Source organism: Chionomys nivalis, chromosome 3 (assembly GCF_950005125.1).
Source record: "Chionomys nivalis chromosome 3, mChiNiv1.1, whole genome shotgun sequence".
Lineage (NCBI taxonomy): Eukaryota > Metazoa > Chordata > Mammalia > Rodentia > Cricetidae > Chionomys > Chionomys nivalis.
Genome location: NC_080088.1, coordinates 104,303,544 through 104,320,403, shown reverse-complemented (window position 1 = coordinate 104,320,403; position 16,860 = coordinate 104,303,544). Strand labels below are relative to the sequence as shown.

The following is a 16,860-nucleotide window of genomic DNA, read 5'->3' as shown; positions in this document are numbered from 1 at the left end:
AAAAGGTTGATCCGGCACACCTTTAATCCCAACAGCGGCAGGCGGTATCTGCGAGTTTGAGGCCAGCCTGGTCTTTTAAGAGCTAGTGCCAGGACAGCTAGGGCGCTGTTTAGAAGTGCTCTACTGCTCATGCTCAGTTCCCAGCAGTCACACTGGGCTGCTGCAACTCCAGCAACGTGGGCACGCACGCACTCCTTAGCTTTACATAGACAAAATATTTCAGGATATATAAAAATTCAGTCCAAGTGGATAAGCCAGTGTTTAATTCATGGGCGGTTCCCGCGGGCTATCTACCAAGGAGCGCCACCTGGGTCTCCCAACAGCTCCGCCATTGGTCAAAGAGAGGGTGTTCACCCTCAAGCAAGTGCGCAGGCGTGAGAAAGTCAACCCAGAGACCGGTTTCGAGCAGCGCATGCGTGTTGATTCCTGGCTCGTCGGCATGGGTACCTCGATCCCTCTCTTGTCTCTGCTGTGGTTCCTGTCCAGTCCCAGGCTTCAGCTAGGTCAGTGTTCGGCCCAGTGCCTGTTTACCCCATTCCTGAGCACCCGAAAAGGGATGGCAACCTTTCAGATGCTGCCTCCGCCTCGGAGGGTTTTTGCGGGATCTCGGGTGCTTGCTGGGGGCTGCCCACCATGAAACTGCACTTCGGTTTTGTGAAGCAGGGTCTGTCTGGTATGCAGCTCTGCCTGGGCCGCTGAGTGCCAAGAGTACTGCACGCTGGTTTTCCTGGTCCTCCCAATCCCACTTCCCTATCTTGAGCTGGTGTATTCACATGTGATGCATAGCTTTTATTTGTAGAAACTCAGCTTTAAAAAGTCAAGATCACAAAGTCACACAGAAATCCGATGCCATTTTCCACTTTACAACTAACAGTACCCTACCGTCTGTTTAAATACACCTTTTTTTCTCTAGTTACTGGTTGCATTGAACTTTTTTGTTTTGTTTTGATTTTTCAAGACAGAGTTTCTCTGTGTAACAGCTCTGACAGTCCTGGAAATCGCTTTGTAGACCAGGCTGGCTTCGAACTCACAAAAATCCTCCTGCCTCTGCCTGCCAAATGCTGTGATTAAAGGTGTGCACCTTTAAGGGCTTGGACTGAACTTTCTGAGTGTTTTGCCTCTATGTATGTTTGTGCACCATGAGTGTGCCTGGTGCCCACGGAGGTCAGAAGAAAAGTGGTAGGATCCCTGGAACTGAAGAAACATGGTTATAAACCACTGACGGGGTGCTGGAAAATGGGGTGTCCGCAAGAGCAACAGGTGTCCTTACATGCGGAGCCGTTCCCCTAGCACCCTGTTTTATCTTTGAGGCAGAGTAACTACGGCTCCCTGTCTGGCCTGGAACTCTATGTAGTAGACCAAGCGGACCTCGAATTCATGGATGCCACAGGTTTCATAGAGCTGGAATTATAGGCATTAAAAAAATGGTCTTAGGTTTTATTTTGTTGTGTTTTGAGACAGGGTCTCACTATGTAGCTCTGATTGGCCTGAAACTCATGGAATCCACTTGCCTCTGCCTCCCATGTGCTGGAATTGAAGGTGTGTGCCACCATCCATTCGTTATTTTATTTCATTTTTGAAACAGTCTCACTCTATAGCCAAGGCTAGCCTCAAACTCAAGATCCTCCTACCCCAGCCTCTCAATTCTTAAGTGCTGGGATTACAGGTGAGTCACCCATCTGTCTTTTTGTTCTTTTTTTTTTCTAGACAGGGTTTCTCATGTAGCCCTGGCTGTGCTGCAGCTCTTGGCCTTGAACTCACAGAGATCCACCTGCCTCTGCTCTCCGGGTACTGGGATTAAAGATGTGTGCCACCACTGCCTCACACCCCCATATGTCTTTTTAAAACTTTTTTTTTTCTCTTGAGACAGGTCTTACTCTGTAGTACTAGCTGACCTCACTGTGTAGACCAGACTGGCCTCAAAATCACAAATATCTATGTCTCCAGCTCCAAATGCTAGGATTAGAGGTGTATACCACCATCAGTGGACTTTAAAGGGGGGGGGTATTTTTCCTCTGTGTATATGTGTGCCATGTGTGTGCAGATATTGGCAAAGGACAGAAACTTGGCCTGGTCCCTAAAACTATTTTTAAAATTTTAGTTTGCTTGTTTATATTGTAATTGTTGGATATTTAATTCCATTTTAATTTGATATTTCCCTACTTACTCATTTCTACCCCTTGGAATTATTCCTGAAATGGATAGAATTGTGTCAGAATGAGAAGGGGGCTAAATACAGCACCCTGAAAGTCTGGGTGTGGTCACTCATTCCTTTAATTCCCGAGAGGCAAAGGTAGGCAGATCTCTGTGAGTTCCAAGCCAGCCCAGGGTTGGAGGGAAGGGGGCACCCAGTGCCTTCTCGCCTCTGTGGGTACCAGGCACACACACACACACACACACATACACACACACACAGAGTACACTTACTTATATACATGCAGACGAACACTCATAAAAATATTTTTTAAAAAGCTGGGTATGGCCGGGCGGTGGTGGCGCACGCCTTTAATCCCAGCACTCGGGAGGCAGAGACAGGCGGATCTCTGTGAGTTCGAGGCCAGTCTGGTCTACAAGAGCTAGTTCCAGGACAGGAACCAAATGCTACAGAGAAACCCTGTCTCGAAAAATCAAAAAAAAAAAAAAAAAAGCTGGGAATGTTGGAGCACGTCTTCAGTCTGAGCACTCAGGAAGCATGAGCAAGTGAAACTCTGTGAGTCTGGGGCCAGGCCAGTCTATATAGTGAGTTCCAGATGTGCCAGGTCTGCAGAGTGAGGCCCCATCTCAACAACAAAGGCTTTAAAGGGGAATGGTGAGGTAGTAAGATTTATGTACATGTATCTGCACACATTGCTCCTACCTGTCCTGTTCTGCAGGAAGTGCTCAGGCTCCTGCCATGGTGCAGCTGCCAGGTGGGCGGTTTTTGATGGGAACCGATGCTCCAGATGGCAGAGACGGCGAAGGGCCTGCCCGGGAAGTGACAGTCAAATCCTTCGCCATTGACGTGTTTCCTGTCACCAATAAAGATTTCAGGTATTTCAAGTTTGGTGTTTTTTTGTTTTGTTTTGTTTGCAGGGGAGGTAAGGGGGCTGGTCTTTTCTAATTCTAATCTTCATGTCTCAAAAATAAATTTTGATACAAGAGATGGCCGTAAGGCATTATATAGAAGCTGGGTAGTGGTGGCGCACATCTTTAATCCCAGCATTCAGGAGGCAGACGCAGGTGAATCTTTTGAGTTTGAGTCCAGTCTAGTCTACAGAGTGAGTTCCGGCTATTCAACCAGTGAAATCCTGTCTCCAAAAAAGAAAGAAAAGATGTCAAATAGAAAAGTATCTTACTAATCACAAAAATATTACCTCTTTTGTTATTTTTTAAATTACGTACATGTTTTGCTTGTATGTTAGTATGTGCACCCAAATGTATGCCTGGCACCCTCAGACGTGAGAAGAGAAAGTCAGATTCTCGGGAACTGGAGGTACAGAAGGCTGTAAGTTGCCATACACGTGTTGGGAATCCAACCTGGCTCCTCTTTAAGAACAACAAATGCAGCTGGGCATGGTGGCACACGCCATTAATCCCCACACTCGGGAGGCAGAGACAGGCGGATCTCTGAGATTGAGGCCAGCCTGGTCTACAAAACAAGTTCCAGGACAGCCAGGGCTACACAGAAAGACCCTGCCCCCCCCCAATCAATAAATAAGTAAATAAAAGCAAAACATACTGATACCGAGAAAAAAAAAAACCAAAGCATAGGTGAATCTGATGCACAGTGCTAGTCAAGAAGAGCCAGAGCCAGACTCTGCTGTCCAGCTCCACATGACACCTTTGGAGCGGTGAGTGGTGGTGCCAGGCTAGAATCCTGGCGCCGGGGAGACTGAGGCACAACTATGCGGTGAAGATGAGATTGTGTGAGTTTCAGGCTAGCCTGATCTATAGAGAAGGCCTGACTCAAAAAATAAATAAGCCAAAAGGATATTTTCAGAAAGAAAATGCCATAAAAACAGATGGTTGCAGAGACAGTCGGAAATTTTGGAAGTGATTGATACAATTGTCTTTTTTTTTTTTTTATATTTATTATGTATACAACATTCTGCCTCCATGGATGCCTGCAGACCAGAGGGCACCAGATCTCATTACAGATGGTTGTGAGCCACCATGTGGTTGCTGGGAATTGAACTCAGGTCCTCCGGAAGAACAGTCACTGCTCTTAACCGCTGAGCCATCTCTCCAGCCCCGATACAATTGTCTTTTGAGTTATAGTATCATCGCAAATATACACTTCCTGTTTTGTTCTAGTGACAGTCTCGTGTTTTAGCTCAGGCTGGTCTGGAACTCATGGTCCTTTCTTTCTCAGCCTCTTGATTGCTGGGGCTACAGGTGTGTAGATGTGGTTACATGCTTTTATTTATTTTGTAAGGTCCAAGAACACGCTGAAGGAAGACTGCTTGCATATGGTGCATATCCTGCCACTCCACACACATAAATGAAACTAATGAGATGAAATATTTTTTTAAACTTAAAAAAAAAAAAAAAAAAAAACAAAACAACTCAGCCGGGCGGTGGTGGCGCACGCCTTTAATCCCAGCACTTGGGAGGCAGAGGCAGGCGGATCTCTGTGAGTTCGAGACCAGCCTGGTCTACAGAGCTAGTTCCAGGACAGGCTCCAAAACCACAGAGAAACCCTGTCTCGAAAAACCAAAAAAAAAAAAAAAAAAAAAAAAAAAAAACAACTCACAGAACTAAGCCAGGCATAGTGGCATATGCCCTTAATCCCAGGAAGGGGTGTAGATCTCTGTGAGTTCAAGACCAGCCCTGTTCTAAGGAGTCTCAATCCAGCCAACGATACTAAATGAGACCCTGTCTAAAACAATGAAACTCACAGACTAGAGTTATCACAGCGCTCAGGCAGGAGAATTTAGGAGTTCAAGGCCATCTTGGACTATATAAGGAAATCCTATTTTATTCGTTTATTTTTGGTTTTTCGAGACAGGCATAACTAACTCTTTTTTTTTTTTTTTTTTTTTTTTTTTTTGGTTTTTCGAGACAGGGTTTCTCTGTGGCTTTGGAGCCTGTCCTGGAACTAGCTCTGTAGACCAGGCTGGTCTCGAACTCACAGAGATCCGCCTGCCTCTGCCTCCCGAGTGCTGGAATTAAAGGCGTGCGCCACCATCGCCCGGCAACTAACTCCTTTAATAGAAAGAAAAACTATCTTTGATTGAAAAAGCAAAAATGAGAAAAGTAGCTTTCACAGACAAAAGAAAAAAGAAACTTTCCCACAGGTGTCAGGCTAATTTCGTGAAGCTCGTGAACAAGGCTCCCTAGAGCGGAGGACAGTAGGGAAGGGCGTGGAACCCTAGCTGCCAAGTGAACTGTCTCTTCCCAGGGAATTTGTCCGAGAGAAAAAGTTCCGGACCGAGGCAGAGACCTTCGGGTGGAGTTTCGTCTTTGAGGATTTTGTGCCCCCTGAGCTTAGAAATCAAGCAAATCAGATGCCGGTGAGAGAGAGCCTGGTCACGGGACGGGCGGGACGGGATGGGGGCGGAAGGGGGTTTGCAGAGTCTTCTGAGGGAAGGGGGAAGGGTCAGCTGGGTGCCGTGGTGGAGGCCGAGTGGAAGCCAGAGAGAATGAATACACACTTAACCCGAGCAGCCAGGGTGGTAACCGCCAGGCCTTATGGTGAATGCCTGGAAACGCAGTTACTTGGGATGCTGGGGCATGGTAATAAGGTCAAGGGCAGCCTGAGCGGTTCAGGGAGACCTTGCCTCAAAATGAAATCTTTAAAAAGGGGCTAGATGTAGCTCAGGGGCAGAGGGCTTTGTAGTAATATCTGCGGCGGCGGGGCTGCGTCCCCGGCACCCAGCCGCCCGCATGGCTAGCTTATGCCCCGAAATAATTACACGGAAACTGTATTCTTTTAAACACTGCCTGGGCCGGGCGGTGGTGGCGCACGCCTTTAATCCCAGCACTCGGGAGGCAGAGGCAGGCGGATCTCTGTGAGTTCGAGACCAGCCTGGTCTACAAGAGCTAGTTCCAGGACAGGCTCCAAAACCACAGAGAAACCCTGTCTCGAAAAACCCAAAAAAAAAAAAAAAAAAAACAAAACACTGCCTGGCCCATTAGTTTCGGCCTCTTATTGGCTAGCTCTTACATATTGATCTAACCCATTTTTAATATTCTGTGTAGTACCACGAGCTGGCTTACCAGGAAAGATCTTAACCTGCGTCTGTCTGGAGTGGGAGAATCATGGCGACTCCTGACTCAGCTTCTTTCTCCCAGCATTCTCTTCTGTTTACTCCACCTACCTAAGGTTTGGCCTATCAAATGGGCTAAGGCAGTTTTCTTTATTAGTTAACCAATGAAAGCAACAGATAAAATACAAGAACCACCTCCATCATTTCCCCTTTTTCTGTTTAAACAAAAAAGAAAGGCTTTCATTTTAACATAGTAAGATTACATATAGCAAAACAGTTATCAAGCAAGAATTACAGTTATAATATTTATATCTATTTTATCATAACTAAGGAAAACTATAACTATAACTAACCATTTTTCAACTCCATCAAAGACTCCAGAAGGATATAATATTACCTAAGTAAACAAGAAATAAGAAAATTCTAGAAATGACAGAGACATCTCGCTGCCTGGACAGTCATCCAAAGTTTTTCTGTACCATTGGGGCATCTGTCTTCAGCCTACAGGCCCATAGTATCCAGCAGACATTTTTATCAAGCAGGAAATTCCAAAGATAGTTCAGTCATTTTTTGCTGTGTCCTGCAGAATGTCTCGCAGACTCATGAGTCAGGAACCCCGAAAGACCATCTCACCTTTAAGCAAGTTTAGCAGTCCTCTTTCTGTGGGTTCTCTGTGTCCAGTTTATGCAACAGTCCAGGCAAGAGCAGTTTCTTGCCCAAATGGCTATCAAACTCCTTAAGGAGCCTCTTCGGTGCCCATCTTCCTCTTGAAGTAGATTGGTGCTGCCAGGAGCAGACGTGTCTCATTATCATGAAAAGCCCTAAGTTATTAAAACATTAAATGCCATATTTTGTAGTCTTTGAAAGATATGAAGAATGCCTATCCAACTGAAATATATATCCCTAGCTGAAATATATTTATGCACATCTAGAAAATCTAACTAACATGACTAAAAGCTTGACAATTATTGATGATTATCCATTAACAACCTATATACATTACATTTTTAAATGAACTACATAATCACAATACCTTAATCAAGATTAGAAATATGCATATACATATAACAAAATTGACCTTTAAATCCACACCAATGTAAATTATTTATATCTATATCATATCCCCCTTTAAATGTAAAAGAACATTTATAAACCATATTTGGGAACATGGGTGCAGTTTTTCTCTCCAAACTGCTTTTTGCTGAATGGGGGCGCTGTATTCAGATCTTTTATGGTGTAACCTGTGTGTCAGGGTCATCTCAGTTGGCAGTTGAGTGAAGTAATTTTTTGAAGGTGTTCACAGCAACCTTTCAGGAGGGCGTGGTCTATCATACCATATTGGGATAGAAGCAATTAACAGGGTCTCGTCCTCTGTGAAAACAAAAGAAGACCCTCTCCAAAGCATCATATCCATAGACCCATATTTTGAAATCATAATACCCTTATATCCATTTTGGTTTAGCTTGGCAGCCCATATAATGAAATGTCTCTCTGCACTTAGCTCCTTTACAGTCAAAAATTTTAAAGAAAACACAATAATACAAAGAATCCAGACTCTCTGTGAATTTTCCATTTTTACGTAGCTTATTTTTTTTTATTTCTTTTAATGTATAACTATCTGTACTCTGTCTCTTTAAAGACTTTACCCTTTTTTTAAGACATTAACTTTATTCTTTATATATATTTTTTTCTCTCTCTCAAGCCTACATACATTTATCCAACAGTGTCTGAATCAGTTTTATTGTGAATCTGTAATTTTTTTACTATCCGGGAGCACTTTGTTTTGTGCTTTTAAATCACTAAGCGCTTAAGAATCTAAGCTGTGACATTCCTAGGTCAAAAACAGGTACTGCCTGCTTGCCCCGCCCAGTCCAACATGGCGGAGCCGCTCGTGCCTCTGATTCTTGCACATTGCACCAGTAGCATGGTGGAGCTGCTTGTGCCTCTGAGCCGCAGCACAAAATGACTTCCTTTTAGGCACACAGTGAGTCTAGTTGCCATCAAACAAATCGTAGCACTTTACTCCAAATGCTCCGTTTAAAAGCTGTCTCCCGCAGGAGCCAGACAGAGATCGCAATGGCGGCACAGCCCAGAAAGCCGGCATTTTAAAACAGCCAGTTTTTTCCTGTTGCTGAGTCAGGACAATTTCTTTGCGGCACGCAATCCACAAACAGCAAAAATCTGTCTTAAATTCTCTTTCTGTCCTTTTTAAGCCCTCTCAGGTTTTACGTGGAGTTCATTAGCACGTTGGGTGCCACTCTGTAGTAATATTTGCGGCGGCGGGGCTGCGTCCCCGGCACCAAGCCGCCCGCATGGCTAGCTTATGCCCCGAAATAATTACACGGAAACTGTATTCTTTTAAACACTGCCTGGCCCATTAGTTTCGGCCTCTTATTGGCTAGCTCTTACATATTGATCTAACCCATTTTTAATATTCTGTGTAGTACCACGAGCTGGCTTACCAGGAAAGATCTTAACCTGCGTCTGTCTGGAGTGGGAGAATCATGGCGACTCCTGACTCAGCTTCTTTCTCCCAGCATTCTCTTCTGTTTACTCCACCCACCTAAGGTTTGGCCTATCAAATGGGCTAAGGCAGTTTTCTTTATTAGTTAACCAATGAAAGTAACAGATAAAATACAAGAACCACCTCCATCAGGGCTTGCCTACTAGCTTGTGCAAAAAACGTGGGTCCAGTACTGGGGTTGGGGGGAGACTGACTCTCCTTACTTTGGCTTTGCTTGGGGTGTTTTGTTTTTGTTTTTTAAGACAAGGTCTCACTATGTACATGGCCTGGAGCTCACACTGTAGACCAGGTTGATCTTGAACTCGCAGAGATCCTCCTGCCTCTGCCTCCTAAGTGCTGGATTACAGGCGTGCACTACCGTACTGGGTTTACGCAGTGCTGGTGACCGAACCCAGGCCTTCGGGCATGCTGGGCAAGCGCCCTGCCCACTGAGCTGTGTGCCCAACCCCAGAGTATCATTTGAAAAAGATTCCATCCATAGCCAGGTGTTGTGGAGTATGCATTCAATCCCAGACTCAGGATCTCTGAGTTTGTGGCCAGCCTGGTCTACATAGTGAGTGCCAGTTCCGGTCCATCCAAGGCTACATTAGTGAGGCCTGTCTCAAAACAAGAGAACAACAACAAAAAGATTCCATCCACAGCCCACAGTCTGTGTTCTACTTTGGCGAGTTGAGAAGGGTCCTTAGCTGGGTCAGATTGTCTAGCCCTCATGGTGTTTCTGTCTCTGCAGTCTGTTCTCTGGTGGCTACCAGTGCAGAGGGCGTTTTGGAGGCAGGTGAGTATTGGTTCCTTTGCCTCGTTTTCTGCGACTACTGAGTTTCATTCTGGAAATGTGGTTTCCCTGAACCCCTAGTCCCTAAAAACACCAAGGATACCGGGGTGCTTTCATCTGTTTGGTGTTTGAGACAGGGTCTCACTGTGTAGTCCTGACTGGCCTGGAACAGGCTATGTAGATCAGGCTGGCCTCAGACTCAGAGCTCTGCCTGCCTCTTCCTCTGAGTGCGGGAGTAAAGGTGTGCACCACTGTGCCTGGTCAGCCAGGAGTGCTGTTTTAAGGGTGACTAGGGCGTTTCAGGAGTAGCCCTGTTCCTTCTGCGCTCATTCTTTCCCATGTTTTCTGCTGCTCTCTTTACTGACGAATCTGTCTTTTTGTCCCCCTCTTTCCTCCTCTCTCATGGCGTCTCACTCTGTAGTCAGGCTCCCCCTCCCTCACCCTTCTGGGTGCCAGAATGACAGGTATGTGCAGCCACAGTCCTGTTTCTCACTCACTGAGTCCTCGTTCCCGACTTCCTCCCGCTACCTCGTGCAAAAGCTGAACCGAGGCACCGCAAGCCAAGCCTTTGTCAGCCTTTCCCCCAGATCCCGGAAGTCCGTCTCACTTCGCCTTGACTGTCAGCCTGCAGGTCCCGGCTCTGGCATCCGAGAAAAACTGGAGCTTCCGGTGGTGCACGTGAGCTGGAACGATGCTGTCGCTTACTGTGCATGGCGGGGAAAGCGGTTGCCCACAGAGGAGGAGTGGGAGTTTGCAGCCCGAGGAGGCTTGAAGGGTATGTGGATGCCAAGGCCATTCTCTCATCTTCCTGCCCCGCCCTGCACTGGGGCTAGAAAGGCTGGAGAGGGTCCCGAGTTCCCCCAGTATTTTTTTTTGTTTTTCTTTTTTCGAGACAGGGTTTCTCTGTGGTTTTGGAGCCTGTCCTGGAACTAGCTCTGTAGACCAGGCTGGCCTCGAACTCCCAGAGATCCACCTGCCTCTGCCTCCCGAGTGCTGGGATTAAAGGCGTGCGCCACCACGGCCCAGCCCCCAGTAATGATTTTTTTTTTTTTTTTTTTGGTTTTTTGAGACAGGGTTTCTCTGTGGTTTTGGAGCCTGTCCTGGAACTAGCTCTTGTAGACCAGGCTGGTCTCGAACTCACAGAGATCCGCCCAGTAATGATTTTTAACACGGGCGAGGGACCAATTGCTGCTCTGTGGTTTCATCTCTGATCCAGTTTAGACCAGTCACCTGCAACACGACATAAAGGGACTTACAGGTGGGCATACTGGGAACTGAAGTCACATTCTCTAGAAAAGCAGCAAGAATGCTTATCTGACTGGTCGGTGGTGGTACTTACCTTTAATCCCAGCACTCGGGAGGCAGAGGCAGGTGGATCTCTGTGAGTTCGAGGCCAGCCTGGTCTCCAGAGCTAGTTCCAGGACAGGAACCAAAAGCTACGGAAAAACCCTGTCTACAAAACAAAACAAAACAAAACAAAACAAAAAACCAAACAAACAAAAAGAATGTTCATCTATTCAGCCATCTTGAAGCCCTAAAAAATTTTCTTAGAAAGCCAAGCATAGTGGCACACACCCTAAATCCCAGAACTTGGGAGTTCAAGGCCCATCCGTGGTTTAAATAGTTAATTGTAGGGCAACCAGAGCTACATAGTGTACATAGTGGACCCTGTCTCCAAAAAGAAAACAATAATATATATATACATATATATATATGTGTATATATATATATGTACAGAGAGAGAGAGAGAGACAGAGAGAGAGACAGAGAGAGACAGAGAGATTCTCCCTCTGTAGCCCAGGCTGGCTTGGATTTACTGTGTAACCCCAGCCATCCTCCCAAAGGCTGTAATAACAGGTGTGGTGGCACAGGCCTTCAACCCCAGCACTTGGAAGACAGAGGCAGGCAGATCTCTGTGAGCTTGAGGCCAGCCTGGTCTGTATAGTGAGTTCCAGGATAGCCAGTACTGCACAGTGAGACTGACCTAGTCTCTAAAAGAAAATAATAATAATAATAACATCTGTGAGCCTCCACACCTAGCTAAGTTACATTTGAGTAAATACAATTAGAACACAATAGGTCAGGGCAAAAGAGTTACTGAAAACTTCGCTCAGCCGGGCAGTGGTGGCCCACGCCTTTAATCCCAGCACTCGGGAGGCAGAGGCAGGCGGATCTCTGTGAGTTCGAGACCAGCCTGGTCTACAAGAGCTAGTTCCAGGACAGGCTCCAAAACCACAGAGAAACCCTGTCTCGAAAAAAAAACCAAAAAAAAAAAACCAAAAAACTTCGCTCCTTTTCCACAGAGATCAAAGAGTCTCAGCATTTGGAAGACTGAGGCAGGAGCATCACCACAAGCGGAAGGGAGAAGGAGTGACAGGTTTTGCTCATGAATCTGTTGTCCTTCAGCCCTGACTATGTAAACTGTCTTAGGATGGAAACCAATTTCCCATGCTAGGCATTTCTATACTCTGCATGCACACAAGGTTATATCAATAGCTTTATTTTATTTTATTTTGCTTTTTGACACAGGGTTTCTCTGTGTAGCCCCAGCTGTCCTGTAACTCTCTCTGTAGACCAGGCTAGCCTCCAGCTCACAGAAATCCACCTGCTTCTGCCTCCCGAGTGCTAAGATTAAAGGCGTGCACCACCACCACAGGCCAATAGTTTTCAAATATAACAAGTGAGGTTGCTTCCTACCTGTTTGTGATTGCGTTTGAAGCCCAGCTAAGAAGTTTCTCACGCCATCCCTCGTTGTCTGTGTCCCTCCACCACACTAAGAACTGCAGGGCTGTGGTGTCCAGCAGTGTAATGTGATTCTATCTGTTGCTCCCCAGGTCGCGGGAGGACTCTGAATGAAAGGAAGTGAAGTCAGTCTCCTTTTCTCTCCACCTCCTCCCTTCCTTCTGGCTTCCTTGTTCTTTTGTCTTTCCACCCAGTTCTTTCTTTTTTGTCTCTTTGCTGTCTTGCAGGCCAGGTTTATCCATGGGGGAACAAGTTCCAGCCAAACCGCACCAATTTGTGGCAGGTAAGACCTGCCTTCCTCCTTCTCCAAGCCTTGCTGGAACCCTGCAGAGGCACCGTTTCAGTCCCTGCTGGGACTTAGTGCTGTATGTAGCACTGCTAAAGCCATGGACATAGACGACAGGGCCTAGCAGGACCTGGTGAGACAAGTTTGTCCTCCCAGGAGGAATCACAAGTTCAGTGCCTTACTGAGCAGCTAACAAAAAATTTAAAAATGGATCACTGGGCAAGGGTGGCGCATGCCTTTAATCCCAGCACTCAGAAGGCAGGGGCAGGCAGATCTTTGGGTTCCAGGCCAACCTGGTCTACAGAGTCAGTTCCAGGACAGGCAGGGCTACATGGGGAAACCCTGTCTTAAAAAAAAATTTTTTTTGGTTTTTCGAGACAGGGTTTCTCTGTGGCTTTGGAGCCTGTCCTGGAACTAGCTCTTGTAGACCAGGCTGGTCTCGAACTCACAGAGATCCGCCTGCCTCTGCCTCCCAAGTGCTGGGATTAAAGGCGTGCGCCACCACCGCGAATGTACAGTAGCAAGACCCTGTTTCAATAAAATAAAATAAAACAAGATAAAAAGGTAAAGATATATGTGGGTGTGTGCATGCCATGGCATACTTGTAGAAGTCAGAGGACAACATATGTGAATTGATTCTCTTCAACCATGCCTGTTGGGGGATTGAACTCAGGCCCTCAGTCTTGGCAGCAAATGCCTGCATCTCACCAACACCCTTACAACACTGTTAAACACTCACTTATTAAAAGAGATCATGCAACAGACTGTCATATATTGTCGAGCTAATGACAGCCCAGTCATCTTCCCTTGTGGAGGAGGAGCCTCTCTAGTTTGTTGGGCATATGTGTGGTCTGTGCCCAACACAGAGCTATAGATCTGTGCATGTGTGTGCAGGTGTATCATGTATGGTATCTTCCTCAGCTGCTTGTCATCTTTCTATTTTTAGCACAGGATCTATCTGTTTCTGCCCCCCACCAGAACTGGAGTTACAGATGCATGCCCTATGCCCAGCTTTTTTTTTTTTTTTTTTAAATATTTATTTATTATGTATACAATGTTCTGTGTGTATGCCTACAGGCCAGAAGAGGGCATCAGACCTCATTACAGATGGTTGTGAGCCACCATGTGGTTGCTGGGAATTGAACTCAGGACCTTTGGAAGAACAGGCAATGCTCTTAACCGCTGAGCCATCTCTCCAGCCCCAATGCCCAGCTTTTATATGGGTTCTCAGGATATGAACTCATTCCTCATGCTTACACAGCAAATGCATTACCTATTGAACCATCTCTCCAGCTCCTGAACCCCAGTTTTGATAAGAATAACAATGAAGTTGAACAAATCACATCAATAAACAGGTGGTATATTTAAGCAAAAGCAGGAACTATGGGGGAGTATGAGCCTCCAGGGCTTCTATCCCACACTAGGGATGCAGGACCTAGATGGTTAGAAACAGCAGGGCTCTTTCCAAAGCTCCATGTAAGGGAACCTGAGGTCACCGTCCTTCCCCCACACTGCAGAGTAAAGTGACCCTTGCTTTCCTCTGGGTGGACAGGGCACCTGCCTTGGAACAGGCTGATAAATCTTGCACTTTCATTCTTCTTGTCAGGGAAAGTTCCCCAAGGGTGACAGAGCTGAAGATGGTTTTCATGGACTGTCACCAGTGAGCGCTTTTCCCCCACAGAACAACTATGGTGAGACCCCCTATTGTACAGTGTCTGACAAGGTGGCCGAGGAAAATCTCCCCCGGCCTCCCCCGGGCATCTGGTGGGTGGAGAGAGTCCCCTACTCCCCCATCTAATGACCTACTGCTACACTGAAGGACTATACGACCTCATGGGCAATGTGTGGGAATGGACGGCGTCCACATACCAATCTGCTGACCAGGATATGCGCGTCCTCCGGGGGGCGTCATGGATCGACACCGCTGATGGCTCAGCCAATCACCGGGCTCGGGTCACCACCAGGTAAGGATCTTAGGTCAGGGCATCACAAGTCTCTGTAGCCATGGCTGAGGGTAGGGATGCTGGGCTCCTGGGTCCAAGTGGCCCAGAGCTGGCATGGATGCTGCTTCAGCACCCCTTCCCAGCTCTTCACTCCAATCCCTTCCTCGCCCACCTCTTTCAGTATTGCAGGTCACACCCCTCACCCTTCTTGCACCGCCTGCCTCCACCGAAAGTTGTAAGAGAAACAAGCCAGTATTGCTGACCGTGGGAAGTAAACATGGGTCCCCAAGACAGCCTGGGGACCCCTTCCTGAGACTCAGCAGCAGTAGGAGTGTGCCCCTCCAATTTTGAGTTTTAGTTAATTCCAGACGGAGTCAAATTGACAACCAAGAATAGCCATTACCTGCTGTGAAACTCATTTCTCACCTAGAAGTGTGTTGAGCTTAGAGTAGGAGCTACTTACCCATCAGTGGTCATTAAGATCATCTTCCAGCCGGGCAGTGGTGGCGCACGCTTTTAATCCCAGCACTCGGGAGGCAGAGGCAGGCGGATCTCTGTGAGTTCAAGACCAGCCTGGTCTACAGAGCTAGTTCCAGGACAGGCTCCAAAGCCACAGAGAAACCCTGTCTTGAAAAACAAACAAACAAACAAAAAAGATCATCTTCCATTGCAATCCTTTGTGGCCGCTCAGCTCCCTGTTCTGTCCTCTTACCCGTCGTAGCACACGAGCTGGACTTGCCTTCAGACCAACTGCGTTAGTTACTATTTGGCTGCTGTGCAGAGACACCATGACCAAGGCAACTCTTGTGAATGAAAGCATTTAATTGAAGGCTTGGTTACAGCTTTAGAGTCTTAGTCCATGATCATCGTGGCCAGAAGCAGACAAGCATGGCACTGGAGCATTAGCTGAGAGCTTGACATCCTGATCCGCAGGCAGAGAGAGGAGAGACACTGGGCCTGTTGTGGACTTGTGAAACCTCAAAGCAACCCGCTAGTGACACACTTCCTCCAAGGAAGCTATACCTACTCCAATCCTTCTTAGATAGTTCCACTCCCTGGGGACAGGGCGTTCAAATAGATGAGCCTATGGGGGCCACCACATCGCCTCTCTTCCCAGCAGACCCCATCCCCAACAGTATGCACACTCTCTCCCTCTTCTGCCACAGGATGGGCAACACTCCTGATTCAGCCTCAGACAACCTGGGCTTCCGCTGCGCCGCCAGCACAGGCCGACAGAAGGAGGATCTGTAAGCACCCAGGCAGGGATGGAGAAGGCCGCCCTCAGTACCGTGTTTCCCTGCTCACATTCCAGAGGCATCAGATACCAAGTTCCTTGTCAGCCTGCAGGTGGCCTCCCTCCGAGCCCCTTCTCTCTAGCAGATGCCTCCTAAGGGCAAAAGAACACTCAACCCCAAGAGGGGACTACCGTAGCCTGCAAGAGGAGGGCCTGGATGATCATGGCTGGGAGCTGGGTGTTTCTCTGAAGTGCGGGATTACGGACAAAGGACCCCAGCGCTCCAGTATCTGGAGCAGTTCTCCAAAAGACAGCGATTGGAAAATCGTTCCCTCTCAGGCAGGCCGTGGTGGCGCACACCTTTAATCCCAGCACTGGGAAAGCAAAGGCAGGTGGGTCTCTGTGAGTTCAAGGCCAGCCTGATCTACAGAGTGAGTTCCAGGACAGCCAAGGCTACACACACAAAAAAAGAAAACATGTATCAAAAAAAAAAAAATCTCGCCGGGCGGTGGTGGCGCACGCCTTTAATCCCAGCACTGGGGAGGCAGAGGCAGGCTGGTCTCTGTGAGTTCGAGACCAGCCTGGTCTACAGAGCTAGTTCCAGGACAGTCTCCAAAGCCACAGAGAAACCCTGTCTCGGAAAAAAAAAAAAAAAAAAAAAAAAAAAAAAAAAAAACTCTTCTTTCTTCCTCTCTGATTCAGCTTTCAGTTCTCTTGGGAAAGTCTGTAGAAGGAAAATGCTTTTTTTATGTGATGGTGCCCAAAGTCTCCCTGTCTGTTGTTTGCAACAGGGTTCTCATCATGTGGCAAGGCTGGTCTCCAACTCTCAGTCCTCTGACCTCAGCTTCCTGAGTGCTGCAGTTATACACAGGGCCCAGTATTAAAACACTCTAGTAGAGCAAATAATTTACCAGGTGAAGGCAAATGCCATAAGCTTCTCCTCTGGGTGTTAATCATGTAGGGGCTTCCATGTACCTCTGCAAACATGCAAACATGTCTCTGGAGAAGCATTGGTTCCTATGGTGTTGATGGATATCATGAAGTCAATAAACTCTGCATTTGTGTATATCATAGAGGTCTTTTTTTCTTTTCTTTTGTTTTGTTTTGTTTTTTGAAACAGGGTTTCTCTGAAGCTTTGGAGCCTATCTTAGAACTTGTTCTGTAGACCAGG

The 16,860-nt window shown here is 47.0% G+C and overlaps 1 protein-coding gene across 2 annotated transcripts; it reads left to right on the top strand.

Moving 5' to 3' along the window:
• Window positions 1-412: 412 nt before the first annotated feature.
• Sumf2 (sulfatase modifying factor 2) lies at window positions 413-15,838 on the top strand. 2 transcript variants are annotated; one of them, XM_057765504.1, is made up of 9 exons: window positions 413-503; window positions 2,874-3,030; window positions 5,381-5,492; window positions 9,443-9,487; window positions 10,109-10,259; window positions 12,454-12,509; window positions 14,119-14,203; window positions 14,332-14,476; window positions 15,622-15,838. In XM_057765504.1, exons 1-9 carry the CDS (start codon window positions 413-415, stop codon window positions 15,704-15,706), a joined length of 927 nt encoding a protein of 308 aa, XP_057621487.1. In that variant the 3' UTR covers window positions 15,707-15,838. The 2 variants fall into 2 exon arrangements, with proteins under 2 accessions (XP_057621487.1, XP_057621488.1); XM_057765505.1 differs by lacking the exon at window positions 9,443-9,487.
• Window positions 15,839-16,860: the final 1,022 nt, after the last annotated feature.

What these genes read in the sequence shown, in the direction of transcription:
- Sumf2 (XM_057765504.1), top strand. Translation starts at nt 413, where the DNA reads ATGCGTGTTGATTCCTGGCTCGTCGGCATGGGTACCTCGATCCCTCTC. An exon ending in ATCAAGCAAATCAGATGCCG is followed by an intron (nt 5,493 to 9,442) that starts GTGAGAGAGAGC and finishes CTGTCTCTGCAG; the next exon opens with TCTGTTCTCTGGTGGCTACC. An exon ending in AGCCCGAGGAGGCTTGAAGG is followed by an intron (nt 10,260 to 12,453) that starts GTATGTGGATGC and finishes GCTGTCTTGCAG; the next exon opens with GCCAGGTTTATCCATGGGGG.